This window comes from Anas acuta, chromosome 7 (assembly GCF_963932015.1).
Source record: "Anas acuta chromosome 7, bAnaAcu1.1, whole genome shotgun sequence".
In the NCBI taxonomy this organism is placed as follows: domain Eukaryota; kingdom Metazoa; phylum Chordata; class Aves; order Anseriformes; family Anatidae; genus Anas; species Anas acuta.
In genome coordinates, this window is record NC_088985.1 from 20,192,781 (window position 1) to 20,214,221 (window position 21,441).

General features: G+C 42.8%; 2 protein-coding genes across 2 annotated transcripts in view; both read right to left on the reverse strand.

The window, feature by feature from the left end:
• The window catches only part of DRGX (dorsal root ganglia homeobox), a 23,226-nt gene extending 23,078 nt beyond the window's left edge, over positions 1-148 (reverse strand). Inside the window, exon 1 of the mRNA XM_068688013.1 lies at positions 115-148. Within this exon, the coding sequence (XP_068544114.1) occupies positions 115-148 (34 nt within the window). The remainder of the gene's footprint in view (positions 1-114) is intronic.
• A 13,814-nt stretch (positions 149-13,962) lies between these two features.
• On the reverse strand, positions 13,963-20,849 carry LOC137859716 (bone morphogenetic protein 2-like). Its single transcript, XM_068689091.1, has 4 exons — positions 19,765-20,849; positions 18,878-18,994; positions 17,472-17,673; positions 13,963-15,821 (listed from the first exon to the last, which is right to left on the reverse strand). The coding sequence occupies exons 1-4, from the start codon at positions 20,251-20,253 to the stop codon at positions 15,376-15,378; spliced, it is 1,254 nt and encodes a 417-aa protein (XP_068545192.1). The 5' UTR covers positions 20,254-20,849; the 3' UTR covers positions 13,963-15,375.
• Positions 20,850-21,441: the final 592 nt, after the last annotated feature.

The window sequence follows — 21,441 nt, forward strand, 5'->3', positions numbered from 1 at the left end:
AGCTCCGCTCTCCTCTCAGCAGGCAGATGCCCGTGCCAGGCCAGTGCTGAGCATCCCTTGCCCCCAGCCCCTGCACCCCCGCGATTTGGACCCCCATCCCCCCGCCACACTCACCCTCCAGCTGCGGGGGGCAGTGGAAGTAGAACATGGCCCCACGGCCGGGCTGCCGCCCGCTGCCCAGCGCTGCGAGGGGCTTCCCTGCCAGACAGCACCGAGGGGTCTCCTGCAGACCTGGTGACAGGGAGAGAAAAGAACAGGTGAGGAGCCAGCAGAAAGCAGCCTGAGAAACTCCCTGATGAGCCCAGAGTCTGTCCCAAAGGAGGCAGAGAAAGTCGTGCCTAACGTTGCGTGCAGCGCGCTGCAAAAGCCAAAGGCAGAAAACTCCATGGTAGGTGCAGAGTGACCAGAACCAGTAAAAGTTTGTTGCTTCTTTTTATTTTTTCTTTTCCTCTTTTCTTTTTCCTTTTTTCTTTTCCCCTCCAGACAGCTGATCATCTGTCTCCCATTCTTCTATCTACACATCTATCTATTTATCTATCTATCTATCTAGTATTTCCTTTCAGAGCAAATAATTACATAAAATAATAATAATAAAAAGCTTACAGCTAAGAATGAATTGCTTTTTAAAAATCTAAACTATTTTGCCTAAATGAAACAGCAATAAAACCTAAAAGCTGTCTTCTTTTAAAAGCATCCAACACACTGGGAGCTGCGTTCGGGTTGGAAACCAATGTCTTCAGCAACAACAAAAACTATTCAAATTTCTATGCAGTCATATAAGAAAATCCAGAAGGCAAATAAAAATAGTAATCCATACCTAAACCGAACAGAAGTAAAAATCACCAGTAAGATTTGGGGGTATTTTGCACTGGAATAAGGCGCTGTGAGTTGTTGGCTGCAGAGACAGAAGGGCTCTGTGGAGTTCTGGAAGTGGCCAGATGTCTTTATATCTGTCTACAGCATGCTCTGCCTCTCAGCACTTGCCTTTATAATCTCACGCATAATTGGCCTTAATCTGATTATTTCCAGCGCTGTCTACAGTGAGTAACTTGGATAGGTCTATTGGGCCCTACAAATGGCCCACGTGGTGTGTAGAGGAGAAAAAAAAAAAAAAAGAAAAAAAAAAAGATGAAAAGAAAAAAAAAAAAACGTCATTTCTCAGCAAACACCAGGAATGCGAGGAGCAGCAACAAAATCCCATTCTTTTCCGAGCGTTCGCGCTCCGGGGCTCGGCGGCCCCCGGCACCCCCCCAAATCCGGGGTGCCCCGGGGCTGCGGGGCCGGGGAGGGGGACGCAGCGCTCCGTGCAGTGCCGTGCTGTTCTGCTCCGTGCCGAGCCGTGCCGAGCTGTGCCAGCCCTGCCTGGACCCCGGCGCTGACAAAGCGGCGGCTAATTGCCGCTGGATGGGTTTTGGGGGACCGCTCTGCACACGCCTTGCCTTTCCAAGCGATCGTACGGCAGCAAAGTTTGATTTTGTTCACAGCGAGGGGTCTCTGGATTTATGCTCGCTTCCCGTCTGCAAATGATATGCGGCGGGACCCTTTGCAATTACTTTTAAAATGCATCCGAGACATAGGCTCAGCGGAGAGAGATGGCCCTTGCCTCAGCCCGGGTGAAAATTAGACTTTAAAGTACCCAGATGAAATTTTCAAGTCAGGGACGCGGGATTGGATCAAATCACATAAACTGCAAAAAAAGCAAGTATAATGGCGCATAATTGGTTCTGTAATAGCATTACACAAGGATAATAGCCTGTTATGGCCCCCTGCACATTAAGTGCTTCCCTGGCGTAAAGCCTTTATGATATTAAAGGGGGAATATAATGATATTTTGGTTATTAAATGCGTGTAATTAATTTATGCACCACTGAAAATAAAGTTGGTATTATGACCCACTCAAGATGCATCAGAAGATGTAAGTCAGACAACTGTTGATAAGTTCTGGTGTCTATGTTTCGTCTAGACTGCTGATTTTATTTTGGAACAATTGCTTCTCCGGCAGACTACACAAATTTAATATTTTATAAACATTGTAATGTTCTGTGCAGGAAGGGCGAGCAAATCTACACAGGCTCTCTTAGATCTGATGGGAGTTTAAAGATGTAGCACGTTCATACCAGAGCAAAGGAGATGGATACAGACGATACAGGTGCAGAAATAGATAGAGATTTTAAAGAGACGATGTCTTTGGAAAGTTATTCAGCGTATATGATCTCATTAAATAAACACTAATAAGCCTAGAAATATCACCTGCTCTATCTGGCTGTCACACTAGGCATAGACAGATCTCCCTAATGTATAGCCAAGCTGAAATTACGATTCAGTCTTGTAAAGAATTATTTTAGCAAAACAAGGCAAATCCAGAGAGCCAAACAGATCTGATCTTATCTTACCCATTCACCTACAATTTTAGCATAACAGTAATAGGTTTAGAAAGTTACATTCATACATGCTTATATATATTTATATGTATACACATACATAAGGGCTTTTAGGGAAATCTCTGTTTGACAACAAATATTATTGACTTACCATCCAGGCAAGTCTCTGAACTGCAAAGTCTGATACGAATCGAGCCGGCTTTTACAGCAGCACCACGCAAGACCAATGTTCTGAATCCGACCACACTCCTTAAAATAGCAGCACATGCTTTAGGTCAATTAACCTTAAAAAGAAGAACATAACCCAGAGGTACCACCTGGATCTCCCCTGCCAGTCTCTGCATCCCAGCCTTTAATATCCATGCAGGGCCAGTACCGCAGGATCCCTTTGCACAGAGACAGACAAGCCTTTTCCTTTCTCTGACGTCGTGGAGAGAGTGAAAGTGAGTGTTTTATCATAAGAACCCCTAATAAAATAATAATAACTTCATTATGGCACTCTTAGGCCTTGCTCTAGTCAGGGGGCTGCATTGCTCTTTTGGCTCCAAGACTCACTTTCTCCCGCAGTTTGAAGCCTGCAAGTTCAGCGCATTACGGGAGGCAGCGAGGGGGAAATGGAGCCCGGGGAAGTGCTCCAAGTGCTGCTTTTTAAATAGAAGCAGGAGGACCGGGAGCCGGTCGGCTCAACTTTCTCCCAAGGAGCAGCAGCTGCAAAACAAGGAGATAACCAAGCAATATGAAATCCCCCACCTCTCGCCACCTCGGTGCCTCTTTAATTTTAATGCACGAGGCGCGGGGTTGACGATAATTAAAAGTTGCCGCTTCGGAGGCCGGGCTCTGCCGTTCGCCGGCGGCCGGAGCCCGGAGGCGGCGGCTGCGGCGCGGTTCAGCACCCGGGAGAGCTCCGCGCCCGGCTCGGCTCGGCTCGGCACGGCACTGTCCGGCACTGCACGGCATGGCACTGCCCGGCATTGTCCGGCCCAGCATTGTCCTGCCCGGCATTGTCCGGCCCGGCACGGTTCGGCACGGCTCAGCCCGGCCCGCCGGGGTATAGCACGAGGAGAGCCCCTTCTCCGCGGGCAGGAGCGCTGTCAGCGCCGCCGCTGCCTCTCTCTGTGCCCCCTTTATAGAGGCTTTCCTGCCATGCTGGGACCCCCGAAAATAACTAGAAATCGCTTCGAGTCGTGGGCAGCGTTCCTCTGGTAGCTCCTCGCTCCTAGCTACCAAGGGGCAGCATTAAAAGCAATCCGAAGCATGAAATAACACAGAGGTGAGCTACTGTATTTCAGGCAGAAAAGCCTTTCTTTGCAAAGTTGTTAAAGTCTGTCCCATGCTTTCGCACTTATCATCACTGTCGTCATTGCCAGTGTCAGTATTAGGTAACAGGTCTGCAAGGAGAAGCCCGGTATAATTCTGGATGGATGTTTTGGTGATTGTGCCTGTCTTAAAGTAAAACTGCTCATGTGCTGCTCACACAAACACATCTGTTCTCAATTTCCTCCCGTGACAGTAAAACCTAGCACTGGGCTGAGATACGCAGGAACTGAATGGACGTTTTCCTTCGGAGCTTTCAGCTTTGAGGGGATCATTCGTAACACTCAAGAAAGTCTGAATGGCTCAAGTTTGATGAAATGGCTCTCTTGTCTTTGCATGTCCAAACACTTCCTTTCCCATGATTCTCAATACCTGACCACAAAAAAAGCTAGCAGCTAAAAGGTTATTTTACCCTAATTCATGTGCAGTAAAATGTATTTTCCAATTAACCAAATTTGCCGATTTGTCCCGCTTGGACACTCTTATAATTTATAATGTAAAAGTGTTCTTTCTTTATCTAAAGACCAAGGTGACTGCTTTTAATTTTCTGTAACCTCTTTACACTTGATGTTCACCAGACTCATAATGTTAATTGGCTTCATATACGGATCATCAGTTTAATGAAGGAATAAATCCTATGTTGCTTTATGTCCCTCTGTTTTAACAATGATTGCTTTAATGAAGAATGTGACGTGTTTGAAATCAAAGCTGCAGGAGACATTAGGTGTTTTTTTTTTTCTTTAAAAATTATGATTGAAATGCTTATTTAAAGCTAAAACAGATTTCCATATTTCAAAAGGTTTTATTTAAATCATTCTCCATGGAAAATACCAACACATTCTTCAGCAAGTAACTTTCTTTCTAGTTATGACTAGAGACTGAATAACACAGTTTTGTAACATAAACATCCCAATTAGGTTATTAAAATATCTCTGAGCTGATTTTATCCCAGTGCAGTTTTCATTCAGAGTTTAAGTAAAACTCCTGCTGAGTTCAAGAAGAGTTATGCCTGCCTAAATAAGGAGCATTTGAGTGTAACAAATACATCCCTTAGTCAGCCCACTGTGTTTTCATTGTTCACATGTAGATGAAGAAAAGTATAGGGGAGAAAGAATTGTCAGTTCACACACACAAGCTCTGTGTTGCTGTAATCTATTTCTCCCCGTGGGGATTTTAGGATTTCGGGAGCAAGGGTAAAATGTAATGAAACATAGGCTCGTGTAAAGGTAGGTGACTGCAAATCAGAGCATCAATTAGGCCAAGCTGGAAAGCAGCAATTACACCGAACTGCATGTGCCCGTTATACTAGCTACAGCAGGTTTAAAATGTACAAAGCAAATGCATTCTGGTAATTGAACTTTTACATTCCTGGTCCCACTTATAATGAAAGTAACCTTTTTTTTTTTTTTTTTTTTTTTCCCTCTAATGGGGAGTACATATGATGGATATATTTTGTCTCATTTGAGAGCTTCAGTCTGGACCAAAACTACATGATCCTTAGATATGGGAACATGCAACCCAGAAGTGGAAAGTCTCTAATCAAGGCGTGGGACAGGATTGAGCAATCAATGGACTCAGATGGAAATTTCAGGACATGTCAGAGGAAGCGGAAGGGAGGGAAAGTTATTAGCTACAATTCCATACCACTGAGAAGTCATTCAGTGCACCAGGCCTGATCCCATGACCTGCTTGGTTTATGTCTCCACTAGTATTATACTCATTCAACGCTGGTCACACCAACATTATCACACCTTCTCCCATCCCTCCCTCCTCCATGCCATTACTGTGTCTGAGAGAACTGTGCACTGCCTTTCAGTGCTGCCCAGAACTATACCCCATGGCCAGCACCATAAAAACATGCAGAAGGCATGTTTTGCCCTCGCACTCCACAGAGAACTATAAAATACTCTGAGGCATCTCTAGAGGAACAGATGATTCGTCTGCCAGGAGGCCCATTCAATAGCAACAGTTCTCTATGTGGGGCTGTGCCTTCATCCAACCTGTGCCTGGTCCCTGTGCTTGTTACTGTTTGAAGTGACTCAGTAAAGGCTGGAACTATTCCAGGAGTTGTTGAGGCAAAACAACACTATTTTTCAAGGGGATTGTCTGTTTTTTGTTTTTGTTTTTTTGTTTTTTGTTTAGTAAACATGTCATATGAAGATGCTTCTTCCCAGATGTGCTCTTTCCCACTAAAATGAGCCTTCTAATCAAGATTTGTGAGAAAAGACTTCCAAGGGAGCAGCTATAAGACTGAAAAAAAAGTAGTAGCAATACTTGAAGGTAGGAAAATGAGGTACAGAAAGACTGACAATTTCCTCAAGTTGTCCATAATGGACAAATATTGCAGAAGAGAGCAGTGGACTCAGAGTGTGTAAGTCAGTATCTTAATTGTTTGACCTTGCCTTTAGAAATTTATTTTATTTTATTTTATTTTATTTTATTTTATTTTATTTTATTTTATTTTATTTTATTTTATTTTATTTTATTTTATTTTACTTTATTTTACTTTATTTTATTATTTTATTTTATTTTATTTTACTTTACTTTATTTTATTATTTTATTTTATTTTATTTTACTTTATTTTATTATTTTATTTTATTTCATTTCATTTCATTTCATTTCATTTTTCCTAGAAGCTGCTGCTCTGGCTTGCCAGAATCCAATGTTTTTTAAAATTCAACAGATTTTACGTAAATATGGATGACATCATTATTGATACTATTTACCCTGGTCAAAGGCAGAAAAGTGATTTCCTATTGCCAAAAGGTACACAGAACTAATAGAAGACTGAAAGCTATGGAGGTCAGAGTTAAAAATTGAAAGACACATGTCCTTATTTTACCATGGACTTGATAGTGTATCTGGAATTTTTCAGATGTTTGGAAAGAACTGGCCCTTGACCTATATATACATCACTCATACTATTGTTTATTCCTGCTTTGTTTAAAGGAAGTACTTTTAGGAACAGAAATATAATATTCTTAAATATATCCTGATCCATGTAAAGCCCATAAAACAAATACCTGCTTTTCAAAGATGATAACTATTGTCAGGAAACTATCTGTGATTTCTAAAACCCTGAAAACATCTTTCCAGAGACATGGTCTCTTTACTTCTCCATGACTCCTTGTGTGAACAGGACAGGAAAATTGGGCTTCTGGCAGAACAACCTTGCCTTAGGTTAGTATGGAGATGGTCCAGCACCGTGTTTATGATACTTAGATAGGTATTATGCTGCTGTCATGGCCTTGTTCCTTGCCAAGTGGGATAAACCCAAATCTTCATTTCAATATCAACAAGGTAAACCCGTGTGCTTATTCAATGAAATTCCTCTCCCCCTTTTTCTTCTTCTCATGATGGATGGGTAACAGTTTATATGTAACACCTCCTCAGTCCTTCAGCCCTACCCTTCTGACCATTCTTAAATTCAAGCCAAGTTCATTCCTGCTCTAATACCTAGTAGTTGATTTCATGGGAAACTGGGACTAGGCCTTTCTCCATCCAAATCCCTCTGGAGTTACTTCCAATGATCTGGATGCTCTGCACTAGAACATTTCTAATGAAAGGCATTGCTGCAACACTGATAATGGTATTCACTGATATCCAGAGGTTTGTTGATTCAAAGAATGAGACGGAAACATTTAAATAAGCTGAATATTACATGAATGAAGGAAAGGAGGAAATCATAATTTGTTCTTCGAGCTTATGAATTAGGCAATGCAGTGCCATGCAAAATTTAGAGGCAGGGTCCTAGAGCATTCCAAAAAAAATTCAGCTTGAGACCATCCATGCCATCTTTCAGCTCTAGTGTAATGAAACTTATCTTTCCCAACATATTTTCTTAAATCAGGACCACAAAGCCCTCCCTCCAGCCCTTCTGTGCCCTCTGTCTCAGTTTCTTACCCTAAAATCCAGGTCCTTTAACAGTTTCAGGCACTTTGTAGGACTTGGTCTACATAAGAAGTAAGTCTGAAAGGCTTCAGGCAGAGCTTTAAACAAGAACAAGTTATCACACATCATGGTACTTGCAAGGTCACTACCTATCAATGAAAGAGGTTGTCTTTGTAGTCATATGTATAGATAAATAGCACACAGAAGTTACCAAAATGTCCTGATCTGAAGACAGTGTGTGGTGAAAAAGGCAAGGCTGGGTAACCTTGAGAAGCACAAAGCTCTGGGCAGCTGATGGACTTCTTGTACCTATGGCTGGCCTTGCTCAAGAAGAAAGTGATATATGTATGAGCTGTCATCAGAGAAACAAGAGAAGTGGAATGGCCACAGTCTTTCTGTTAATCAATTTATTTACACTGCCTGACTGCTGGCATTCTCTGGAGTTTATTTAGGATTTGCAATGTTCAAATCATTATTTATTTATTTATTGAAATTTAGGTTTATTTTCTTGGCCTATCCTGAGCAAATTGCATTATATTTTCAAAGTTTACATTTGCATGTTATAGGTACATTTGATTTACAATCACAAATGTCAGAACACATCTCTTTTGCAGCCCAAAACTAGAAGAAACCTGCTCAAAATATTTTTTTGAAGATTTAATGTTGATCTTTGAACACTGAAACTGTTCACAGAAAAAAAAAAAAAGCAAAAAAAAAAAAAAGCTCTTTTGACATTTTGTTCCAAAAATCAGAAAACTTTTGAAAATGTCCAAAAGGCACTTGCAACGAAGAAAACACTAAAATCGCTTCAAATTACAAATGTAAAAATAATGTTGTTGAAATAAAAATAAATTATTATGAAACTCTGAAACATTTCAATGTGTAAAATGCTTCTTTTAGCTTTTTGTCAAGCAAAAATTATGGCAGCTGATTTGACTGCTTGACCCTGAACCGCCTCAGGTACCTGCGCCCAGGAGGAAAGCAGTGAGCAGTGAGTCACAAAGCCAGTGGTGCCCTGGGGTGTGACTCCACGCCATGCTCTGTCCTGTCCACTCACCAAAGACTGCTGTCTTTGAAACAGCTTCTGAGCTGCTTCTGTACACATCTGTAAACCTTTTGGAGGAACCAGATGGGAACTTGGTGGCTGTGGGCCTGCCTCATGTGTAGAACATCACTGGTTGCAGCATCCTCCAGAGGAGGGAGCTGGTGGGCAGCTGGAAATGGACACGGTGTGCAACCTCTGACTCCCATCCACCTGCACAGCAAATTTGAGCTCCCAAGGCTCTAAACCCTGTTTGAAAACATCACCTGGGGGCTGCTTGTTGCCAGGGTTGTACCAACTGGAAATCAGTCTTGGGTTCTACTCTAAGAGTGTAAAAAAAAAGGCTGAAAATGCAGCATCTCACAAAACGTACCGTTGTGAGTCAGAAAGACTTACTACAATAATAACTATAAATGATATTTGGAAGCAGGAGATTATTATATTCTGGGAGAAATAATCCTAGGAGACCTCAGGACATCTCAGAAGTGATATGGATGTATTATGATTTGCTGACCCATTTTCCACCAGAAAAACAGAAAGCAAAATTTTGCATAATTGTACAGTACCAACTGAAAATAAAATAAGTCAACTACTTTCATTTCACAAGCTAGGCAATTACCAAGCCAACCTGTGTGAAATTCCCAGGGTAATGCGTAAATGTAAATAGGTTCACTCAGGAACAGTGGATTTCTATAGAGTCTTGAGAATTTAGAAATGGTTTTGCATTGCCATAATCTTAAAAGAAAAGTGGGGTTTGTTTATTTTTTTGTTTGTTTTTAACAAGACAAAATCTTTGCAAGAAAATAAGCAGAGAAACTCTGTCAAAACCCAGTGTTAAAACTAAATACCACATTTAGGAAATGTAAAGTTTCTCGGGATGGGAAGCAACAAGCACCACGTAGAGTTCAAGAAATGCAAAGTCTTGCACCTGAGAGGGAACAAATGACTCCTTTCAAGCTACCTGGAAGACACGGAACAGAACCTGTACTGACTTGCAGCTATAGACACTGGTTTTACACTGCCTGACGATTCTGTCTAACCTGATAGTTCAAAGTTAACCACGCACGATTTCTGTGAGTGGATTTGAACCAATATACTGGGACTTATGCCATAACACTGCTTTGTGTTATGAGGCCTGGATTTACAGCATCACCAAATCATGGTTTCAGTTAAAGGTCAATCAGTTCTCAGAAACAGGTCATTTTCCCACTTAGATGCAAAGCTTTTGTTTTCAACAACTAAAACAGGCTGTGATCTAGCTCTGAATTAGGGCAGTTAATATCTGCGTGAATCTATAACTGCACGCATCCTTGTGACAACAAGAAGTTAGCAGTCCTTCTTGTTCTCTGAATAGCTTCTAGCAATAAAGCCAGTAAGAAGAAAGAAAACATTCAATTAGCTGCTTTAAGGCACAATTGTCTCATTCACAACAGGTCATTTCACACCTGCTAACTACTCTCCTTGAAGGTGAGCTACACTCAACACCAGAAGGGGAGAAATGGCCTAGGTGTGACATATTTTTCTTCAAAGCCATTGAAATGCTTCCCTTGGAAGTGGCAATGTTCCCAAATTAGCCCTGAGCACCCCACCTCACTTACAGATAAGTAGCACCATCCTGGTTCATGAACCAGGAGGAAGGCTGCCTCTGTGCAAACAGGAGTGCAATATACGCATGGGTGTGTATAAAAAGGAATCCACATGTGAAGTATCTGCATGTATGTATTTGCAGATGGTGCACATGGGATCTTAAAGCAGCTGGAGCTGGACTGGAGACGGTCTGGAGCGTTCAGTACCTGTGGGAAAGCCCAGGCACCCAGTTCTGCTCCTCTCCTTTCAGGAGACAAGCTCCAGGACTATGAACCATGTACTACTTCTGGAGATCTTTTAAGTAAAACACATAAATGTCACTTTTCCTACAAGGAGAATGGGCCCATAGTAAACTCCCCAGGTAAAGCAGAGACAACTCAGCACACTCCTAACTGGGTGCCTCATATCATTTTAAAGGCCCACAGAGCAGAGGCCTAGCAGCTGCTTACAGCACCCCTGTGCTCCAGTTTCCTCAGGCCTGGCACAGTTCAGTTATCTGAAAACAAATCACAAAGGAAACCATCCCTGACCAGTTCCTCCAGGCCAATCCCTTCTGCATCACAGCCACAGGACACCCCCAGCATAGCATACCTCTTCCTTGCTTCAGTGCCAAGAAGCACCTTCCTCTATTCCTCATGACAAGAGCACCACAGAAATCCCACTTGTAGAACCACTTGATCCACAGTGCACCATAGAAATCTGATCTCTTATAGATTTCTGCTCTTTACCATTAGCTCGCCCCCTGAACACACCCAGATCCTGCTTAACATCCCATCGCAGAGGTGATTGGGCTGGGTTTGGTGCCCTCCCCACCCCATACAATAATGAACGTGACTGTGTGCACCTCACTCACCTGGACCTCTTCAGTTCCAAACCTGGGCCATCCTCTGTGTCATGGCATCAAGTGTAACCCTGCAGCTTTAGCATGTGGTTGCACTTTCTTCCTAGCCATCATTTCAGAAATGGATCTCAGTCTCTTTCTGCCTCTGAAATCCTGCTTTCCATGTGCCTGGGGGAGTAGAACACAAGTTGTGTTATTTACCAGAGGAGAATCACACTGATGTTGTGCAACTGAGAGGATACAGATGCCCATGGCCTGACAGAGACCTAAGCCAGCAAACCTCAAGCTGTAGAGCTGGATACACGACCAGAATGGCAAAATGGGGACCCCGCTTCCAGCCACCAGCTGAACCAGCGCAGACAGCTCTACGTGTGCTGTCACCGTGCCTTTGGTGAGGCCTGGGGTTGGTGGCAGTGGAGATGCTGCAAGGATCTCACTCCTTCATTGCAGGGCTCTCCTCTGCATCTCTCTGAATTTGGTTGTCTGAGGTGTATCACCCTGCATATAAAACCTGCAGTCATTCCGTTTTGTTTCAGCTCTCTACAAGGTGAGCTTGTCAGGGCCAGATAATGCTCCTCAGTACTGGTACAGTGTTTATCAGAGAATTTGCTCCCAATCTTGCTGTCTCTTGGTGCTGCAGTGATGGAATGTGAAATAACAACACAATCTGTGCCACCAGTCCTGCTTCAGACAGTCCATTCTGAAAACTAGCTACATTCCCTTCGAACCCCTAGCTGTTGCTTTTTGGCACGCCACCTAAACTTGCCATGTTCTGCTTGTTGCATTTCTTTTCCGGAATTCTTATTTATTTCTGTTGACCAATATCAAGAAAATGCATCCTTATTAAAAAATAAATAAATATATATTTTTTTTTTTTAAAAAAAGCAGCAGAATACTTATGCTTAATTGTTATTCTAATTACAAGTTCCGGTGCAGTGTAAATTTTTTCCCCTGGCATTATTATGAACCTCATTTCCTTACAAAGTCCAGGATAAACAATTCCAATATATTTTGTTTTAATTATCAGGGTTTAATGGGGCATAATGAGACTATGTTGAGTGGCGCAGAAAAAAATAATAATTTAATGTGTGCAAAACTACTGAGCTCTCCTAGCTTGACTGTGCATATTTAACCTATTGTGGTACAGCACTGCATTAACTAATATTCAGTGTGGCCATAATTTCTTTATTAATTTTACCTGTGTTTCAATGGAAAATTTGCCTTTTTTTTTCCTGGCATCTAAAACACAAGGAAACCCATTAAGATATCCTGGAAAAATATGGATAATTCTCTGAGATGGCCAGTGAAAGATGCAGCTGCTATGCAGCTTATGGTTCTGTAAACATTTGTCACGTTACAGATTGAAGACTGGAGTACGTTGTATGCGAAGCTGTCCCAGCCAGTCTGTTCCAAATGCAGCCGTTCTCCCACTGTTACTTGGCAGTGAAAACTGCTGGCCTTAGTTCCTAGGGTCTCTACTAAAATGAGCAAAGATTACATCAGCTAAAGTCACCATTCAGAAATGCCTTTGTCTAGACTCTCACTATAGGTGTATTTTCCCACTCCCAAGGTGTAGTTCTTAAAAACTTAAAATGCCACAGATACTTTTGTGGTTAAAGGGAAGTAATGCAAAAGATCAACCTAAAAAAAAAACAAACCAGTAAATTGAGCTTATTACCCTTTTCTCTTTCCAAGGTGCCTTTGCCAGTGACACTGAATCCAATGGCTGGAAGTGGCTAATGCAGCAGGTAGCACCAGCCTGATATCAGACTTTTATTCCACTTTACTAGGCTGACTATAATTTAAAAACAAATGAACAAACAAATCTTAACTAGGAAGATTCTGGCCATTTCTCTAGGAATTCTGAACATACAATATGGTCAGCGTGGGAATGGCAATGAGAGGTTGCTCTGCAGAAAGCATAAACGCATTTGTTCGGTCATGCTAGGCACACACAGCCCATTTGAAACCTTCAGATCCACTGGACTCCCTGCACCTACACCATACAGCTCACACATGCATAGTTCATCCCATAGTCTGCTGGAGGGAAACACAGAAATCCCATCATCACAGTTTATTTCCCTTGCCTTGGGGGAATCATGCCTTTTGTCCCCAACAGAAATGAGCTTCCTGAATGCTTCACTGCCTGTTCTATTCTGGACTGAGCACATTTGCCTTAACTGCTGTTCTCAGAGCAGTTCTGCTTTAGGTTACTCTCAGAGCTGTTCTGACATCAGTATCTAAGCTCTGCTGGTCATTTACAACAGCCTCTGCAATCTTTTATTAACAGAAGTAACTAGGCAGGAGAAAACCCTTCTCTCCACACTGACTCATGCATGCCATCCTTTCTAAATTCTCGTCTCGCTCAGGGCTCCCTACCCCACCCATTCCAGGCTGTAGTTCTGGTAAGTACACGCCTGGTCTACACATACTGGGTACAGCCTTCACATACATATATTATAATCTGTGAATAACAGCATTTATTTCATCTTAGCTTTCTAACTTACTGAAATATTAAGAAAGGCATCACAAGGTATCACAACATACCCACAAATAAGGTCTTATAGACCAAGAAAATCAAAAGCATCTCAAGGTATGAAGGTCAAGACCTGCTTAAGGCACACCACATGTGAAGAACCCTGAAGAGTTTTAATCTCTGCACCTAACTAAAGTGAAAATTACAAGAAGCTCCAATGCAAATTTCTCTTCAGAAATAACTACTGCATCCTGCCTGAAGGGAAATGCTTCTATTCTGCTTATTTGTTCTGCTCCTGACATGGAGACCGAGGTCTTCATTCAGTGTCCATTAAGGCCGCTGAGAACATCCTCTCTTCTGGCAAAGTATTTGACTCATAACTTTGGGAAGGTGGTTCAAATACAGCATAGACACACACACACACGAATGCAATGTTACACTGCATAATTTTATTTGAAAATTAATGTTTTGTATTACAGATTAAGTTAATATACACCAAGTATTTTTTTTAATAAAATAATTTTCTTAATTACAGACATCAGTATTTACAGGAAGAAAAAACACATAAATATTTTATGTTATTATTTTTTTAACATGTACCACATTGGAGTAAAAATATTCTCCATGAAGTTTCTACCCAAGTTCTGTGAGATGTTGGCCTCCGTCAAGGAATAATAGAGACAAGAAGCTTGAACAGGCATAAGTTACAACTCAATGAGTTGACTGAAGAACTGCAACAGGCTGCAACAGGCTGCTTGTTTGCCTGCATTAAGTAGTAGCAAGACTTGAAGTCCGCAGGGAACCCCTTCTAAGCCTGTGTCCTATGCTCTAAGGAAGAATGGAAGGGAATCAGCTGAGTATGTTCCATCAAACTTGCCTTTGGCACAGGACCAGGGCAGCATCCAGCATGTTCTCAGACCTCCAAAGTTTGGTCTTTTTTTCTTTTCTTTTTTTTTTTTTTTTTCTCCATCCAACTGAACGAGGGAAGTTCCAGCCCAAGCTTAGGACCCCATTGTACAGTCACTCACTGTACAACGCACACTCAAGGGCAGCATCTGCTGCCAGAGAGCCTAACAGCCACAGCAAACCATGGTGGCAGAATTTTGACTCAGAATGGGACTGGTTGACCCTCCATCATACAGAGCTGTGGCACTGAGTCAGAAGCCAAGTTTGCTGATGCCCAGATATATACTGACCTGTTTCCCTTGGATTGCCTAGCACTAGCAAGTTCCAGAAGGACTTACAAGGAGGTCCCTGCATTTGGCAGAACTGCAGATGGAAAAGGGGGAAGAAGTGCATTACCATCTGTAGTTCATGCATTACTCGGAAAAGGCCTCTGAGGTTAGCTCTGGGCAAACACTTATCCTCAAAGTTCTGTGCAGGAACATACATCTCCACTGGATCATGAACAGCCAAAGCTAAATACAGTCGTGTTACTAGAAGACTTGCACCTCCACAGTGGATTGAGGCAGGCTAACATACCTACTACTTCTTAGGATATTCAGGGCCTCAACATATAGAACAGGATCTTAACTTGAATACTCTCTTAATGTGTTCGGACTCTTTCACATAGCAATTTCTTGTTTCTAATAGTTCCCTCTGGTTTACAGGCACAGAGCTTTCCATGCAGGTCAGCATAGTCACTGGAAGCTGATAGCTCTTGGAAAGCCAGTATTAAACTCCTTTCTGCACTGCCACGGAGAGAGAAGGAGGGTTTGAAGCACTTGTGAGCTTCCAGCTCTCACGACCCATAATCTGAAACACCATTTACCTTGGTATCTTCAGTGGCAAATGGGAAACTGAATCCAAGTGCATGCCAAATATGTACCAAAAAAAGTTCTGTTAATGACAACCACACCTTGTCGCCACCATGTCTTTGTAATTTTTAAGGACCACATTCTCTTTGTCATCAAAGTAGAGGAGATTGAGGGATTTCAGTTCATCCGGAACACAGCAAGGTGTGCTGACATCTTGAGACAGTTTAAGTGTATGGACTATGGACTGCACAGTGGCATGATTTGTTGCATTTTGACTTTCCCCCAAAGGGAAAAGACAAGATCCTCTGCAGTAAAATGCATTGTATCCACTCGGGTAAATAATCCATCCTGACCAGCCAATAGCATGGAAGTCAACGTAGAGTTCCCTTCGATGACATGCTGTTACGTGGCTTTTGGTGGAAGACACTGCTGCAGCCCGAGGTCCCCTGCTCCTGCTTGCATTGCTGTTTTCAATGATCTGAGATTCATGAGGCACACCTAACAAAGTGTCATCTTTGGCAGGGTTCAGCTCTGGTTCAGAAAGGAAGTTGTATGTTAATCTTTTTCACAGTAAGTTCATTTATTGTTTAAGCACAGCATTCTGCAAGAAAATCTATTTCAGAAATTTACATCAAGGTCTTCAGAGCAGATTTTAAAATGATACCAATTGTGAAAGTACTGGAAGATGTGTGTATTCAATTGCCACTTCAGACACATTTCAGAAACTCCCGAATCTTTGTTCCTTTTGTGGCCTAAAAGGCCTCAATTCAACAGAAACATAAAAGCTCACTGAAGTTTATATTCTCTAAACTCCACAGGCCCCTTTCAGGGCTATTTGTGGTCAGAATGGCATTAATGGCCTTTGTATGGCTACTCCTACATCACACGTGGTTAGAAGTGATAACAGAGGGTGGAGATCACAGGTGTTTTCTCTCTCTGGTGTTCTCCCAGTAACTACCCACACACTTGCAAAACACTGCTTTTCTGTAAGGCAGTATTTTTGAAAATCTTTTTTCTTCAATTTTCAGATCTGAAAAAATAAAACTAGGCTTACAGAACTCTGCTAGAGAATGTAGCTCCATGACAATTGGTTTGCTTTCTTAAGGTATCTTCTGAGAACCTCTGATAAATATTCATGGTGACCTCAAGACCCATAAACACAGGCTGAAAACCACTGACATATAGGCTGCTAGAACAAATCTTTGTAGATGCACTGATCTCAAACAACAGGTAGGTTTACAGAGTTTTCTCATTGAAAAATAGTAATCGGTTTTTCGATTCTGGCATAGTATCACATACAACAGAGGTTGATATTGATTAAATTGGGATTTAGAATTGCACTACAATAATTTCCTGTTGAAAACAAAAATGAACAGGCCAGCCTATTTCTTTTTGGTATCTGTTTCACCATCTAGTTCTTAATGTTGACACAAGTCCTACCTACTTTCTTTTTGATGTGCAAATGTTATAATTTACCAAACAGACCCTCCAAACCCAAAACAGAATAGTTTTTTTCCTCCTCCTTCCAGCTTTTGCTCCTCGCATTTATCTCAGACTATAAAACACAGCCTTAGATGGTTTTACTAGAAGACCAGCGGGAGAGGTAAGACTAGTGTTTTGTAATTGAAGGGATGAGGGTGTTGTCTTTGATGAAAAAGAGCCCTTAGTCACAATGCTAATTAGTCAATGAAGTTAAACAGGTGCTTAAAAACCAAGCCAAGGACAGAAAGGTTTAAATTGCTTACCTAACAACCTCTTCTATCCTTGAAAACTGCACTTAATAACTGTCTAACAGTTGCTTTACCAGCATTTTCACAGTTTTCCAGGTCAATGAGTTTTTTCAGCCTAAGCCAAAACTACAATTTTCGTGCAAACTTCACCACAAAGGTAAAATAAATAATGATTATAAAAGAGCAAGAACTTCCACCTCTCTACAAACAAAATAAACCAAGCTCCCTCTAGGCTTTGAGTATTTCCTGAAAACCCAACTTGAGTAGAGTTGACTTAAAAGTTATGTCAGGTGAACTACAAGCAAGAACTATCAAAGCAAACTCTGATCAGTGATAAAGATGAACTTCCACCAAGCTCAACCCTGAGCATAAATACTGAGATGTGGTATACATGAGGCAACAGAAGGTAACAGTCGATAACAGCTCATATACTGAAACAGAGTAAACTTACTTGTGGAAGAGGGTACAAAGCTGGAGGACCTTCGTTTATTACTGTTGGTGAAGAGGACAAGGAGAGCATTTCTACTCTCCTGCAAATTGCCCTGGCTCTTTGCAAATGTAACCAGGTTGTGCTCAATTTTATTGCTGAATGTATGTGTTGCAGTTATCAAAAAGCCATGGTTGGAGTTTCTGTTTCCGACCCACTTGGAAACCTGGTAATGAAAACAAAATGAGAAAATATTGTTTCAATAATCTTACTACCGCATTATGATTAAGGATCATTTGTATTAAGAAAAGGGAACAGCCTATGGGAGTGTAAGAACATATATTATCATGTAAGTGAGGTAACTGTATAGTAAAGGCTGAATCGAGTTAAATATTTAAACCAATAATTCAGCATTTAAAAATACCATATACATTCTCCATAGCTGCATTTATATGAAAATAATTAATTTTAGGGAAATTTACTACTGAATAGATGAGTCTAGGAGTTAAAATTAACATTGAAATAAATCCTCTAACTTTAGCCAGAACCTTATTTTCCCTAGTAATCTTAATAACAGAATAATATTAACTCTCCAGACTTTTCATACTATTAAAACTCATTTACATCTTAACACAAACATAGCATTTGAAGAAATCAAGCAAATTAACTTCATCTAATTCATCTAAATGCTACAGTTACAGCCTAATAGATAAGGCCAGGCCATTCTCAAGAAAAGCTATTACAAACTAAGATGCAACTCAAATGAATCATCCTAGCATGCTGTTCAGTCTGATTATAAAGCTTAGGCAACTAAAACCATGGTCAGAGTACAGAATTAAACCCGAGAAACTATTTTAAACCTTGTTTGTGTTTTTGCTATGGAAAAGCATTTAAATATCGATATAGCTTAAGGATATATATATAAATCTTAAAACTAGCAATTACTGAATTCTTCAGAAAAAGTTAAAACAAAAACATAAAAGCATGATAAATTCCAGAAACACAATGTTAAAGTACACTGCACTTCTGCTCTACAATAATTTGACAAGGATTAAAAAAAAAAAAAGAAAAAAAGAAATTAAAACCTACTCTTACCCCACAATCAATGCCATCTCCTTTGACAGCCTAAGGACTAAGATGCTTTAATCACACTGATGTGTTTGGCCTTATGTCCCTCCTATTGACCAGGTTTGGGTTACTCAATTCTCATCATGTCTGTGGTGCTAGCAGCAAATGAACACTTCTTTAATCCAGGCAGCACCACGTGTGCTTTTGAGTGTAGACAGAAAGAAAGCATCCCCCCTGCTGCTGTCCTTCAGTTTGAATTGAGCACAGAACCCAGCACTGAAGGCAATGCTGGAGTTATGAGCTGACTGCTGCTGTAGCAGATGATTTAGAACTAAAAATGGATGACAGAAATCTCTGCTTACTGTCTGCGTGACGTTGAATACTTCCCAGCCTTCTGTGTACAGAGACAATAATCTTGATGCAATGAGATGTTTTTTTTGTGGCTTATTTCCACCCTCCAAGAGTTCATACAATTCCACCTTGAAAAGAACAATAAAATATTACAGTAAGAGGTGACAGTAATTGTTTTTCCAGCAAAACAAGAAGGATCAAGATTACACATTTTTTGTCACATCATACCAAAAAGTTCTCGTTAGATAGTTCAACAGAAAAACAAGTATCAGTGGATGCACCTACTTTGGGGTGTGTACAGAGGCAGGACACTGGACTGTTTAAAGCAATTACTGGAATGTTTGACACTACAGAAGAAGAACCTGATTATCCCATTTCTCTTTTGAACATCTGATACTGTAAAATCTTCCCTTACTCTGGCAACTTGGCCCTCAGGTTTGCAAGAAGTCTGAATTTGCCCTTTGCCAAAGGTACAGATACACTCACTGTCAGAGTCCTCTATAAAACCCTATCTTCCCATGAATCCTATACTGCTCTGACTAGTAGCAGTATTTTAAAAAGTAAGCAGTCAAATTTCCATGTGAATTTCAAAATACCTAATCCCAGAAAAGCATGGTGTGGTTTGAGATAGGTCTGACAAGGGCATCTTTAGGGATAGCTGACTGCCACAGGGACCAAAGGCCAGAACAGCGCCAAGCCAAACCCCTGTAGCTACTTCTTCGCATGCTTGAGGCAAAGAGAAAGCATCACTGTGCACTGAAGACAATAATCTAATAAAAATAAAGCAGGTTTATGCAGTAAGTGGTTTCGCTCGCCGTCCCTTTCTCGTTTTCTTCCAGTACCATTATCGACAAAAACCCGTGTGAACGCGTAACCGGCCGGTCGCCTCCCCACTTACCTTGCAGAAGTGCTGCCCCTCGGACCTGGCCACCCGCTTCCTCTTCAGCTTGAACACTCGGAACTCGGCCTTCAGCATCTGCTCGCCCCTCTCGATGGCGCTGATGTCGAAGTAGAAGCGCTGCTGGTGCAGCCGCCCCTCGCTAGACCCTTCCCAGGGCGCCCCTCGGGCCACGGCCCCGCCGCCCCCCGGCGCCCCCGGCCCCCCTCGATCCTCGAAGCTCCGCACCACGTCGCCCTCCAGCAGGCCGGGGGCGCGGGTGATTCCGTTGGCGTCGGCCACCTTGTTGAAGAGATCCACCATGAACTGCGGCGGCTTCTTGCGGGGCAGCACGTCGGGGGGCAGCTCCTCGATGTCGAACACCTCCCGCAGCCGCTGCAGCGCCGCCGCCTGCACCTCGTCCCGCGGCCCGGCGCCAAGGGGCAGGGCGCTCGCCGCCGCCATGCCCAGCAGCCAGGCCAAGCCCAGCCACGGCCGAGGGCCCGCCATGGCCGGCGGACGGGCCCCACGCCTCGCCCGGGCCGTCGAGGCCCCGAACGGCTCCGCGGGGCACGGCCCCGGGGGCGGTAGCGGTGCAGGGCCGCCCGCCCGCAGCGCTGCTTCCCCCCCGCCCTCGGCACGGGCAGCCCGAGCCCGCCCAGCGCCCGCGGTGGGGCGATTTTACCTCGCTGAGGGCTCGCCCTGCGCTGCCGGTCCTGGTTGAGCCGCCAGGGCCATTGCTCCCCTTCCAGGCAGAAAGGAGAGGAAGGGCATGGGGCAGGGGGAGAGGCCCGGCCTCCCCTGCTTAGGCTACGTGGGACGGGAGCGCTGGCACTGAGCAAGCATCTGGGCCCACGGGGGAAGGAGGTGTCAAAGAGGCTGTAGCTGCGCTAATTGGGCTCCCCACCCACTCCCGAATTATCCATTTAAAATAATGATAATAAAAGAGTTACAACCTGGACTGTTCAAACAGCTCTGCTACGCTCACCTTTTGGTGCTCTGAAGCTCCCGAGCCACTTCGTGGTGTGACTCTTCAGCTCTGGCCTGCTTCCTGCTGTCACTCCTAGTCTCCAGCTATTGCTGCAGCCAAATGTTTGGGGGAAAAAAAAAAAAAAAGATATTGTTGCTATGCTTTATTTATTTATTTATTTTCTACCAGGAGACCAGCTTGCTGGTCCAGTTCACCACATGAAGTGCAGAGGGCTGACAGCAGAAAATGAGAAGCAGCAATGGGTTAATTAGGCCAGTTTAAAGAGTGCTGTTGCTTCACGAAAATATACGGCCAGCTTCCATCCTCATTACTCTCCAGTTGTCTTCTGTGGTCTGTAGGTATCTCGGCTCATGGGTAACAGCAGGGGTGGTTGAAATTGCAGCTACTTGCCTGAGAGCACGGAAAAAAGACTAGAAATCATCACTAGACCATTTTTCAGTCATCCTAATAGTTGAGCTTCCACTCCACTGCTTCTTTACATGCTCATCCTCACAAACCCTACCCTGCCCTTGGGCCTCTTCATTTACTCCTAGTATCCTCCCTAGGCATGTACCTCCATTTCTACTCCCGTGGTGCTGCTTCTAGACATTAATGCCTGGAAACGCATAGCTAGGGTTCCCAAACAACCTTAACTCTGCCCTAGAGGCAAAGATTTATGAAAAAATCCTCTCTGTTTAATATAAGCTGGGACCACAAACAATGAAATG

What these genes read in the sequence shown, in the direction of transcription:
- LOC137859716 (XM_068689091.1), bottom strand. Translation starts at nt 20,253, where the DNA reads ATGGCGGGCCCTCGGCCGTGGCTGGGCTTGGCCTGGCTGCTGGGCATG. An exon ending in AGGGGCAGCACTTCTGCAAG is followed by an intron (nt 18,995 to 19,764) that starts GTAAGTGGGGAG and finishes GTTCTTTTCAAG; the next exon opens with GTGGAATTGTATGAACTCTT. An exon ending in CTTTGTACCCTCTTCCACAA is followed by an intron (nt 15,822 to 17,471) that starts GTAAGTTTACTC and finishes TTTCTGAACCAG; the next exon opens with AGCTGAACCCTGCCAAAGAT.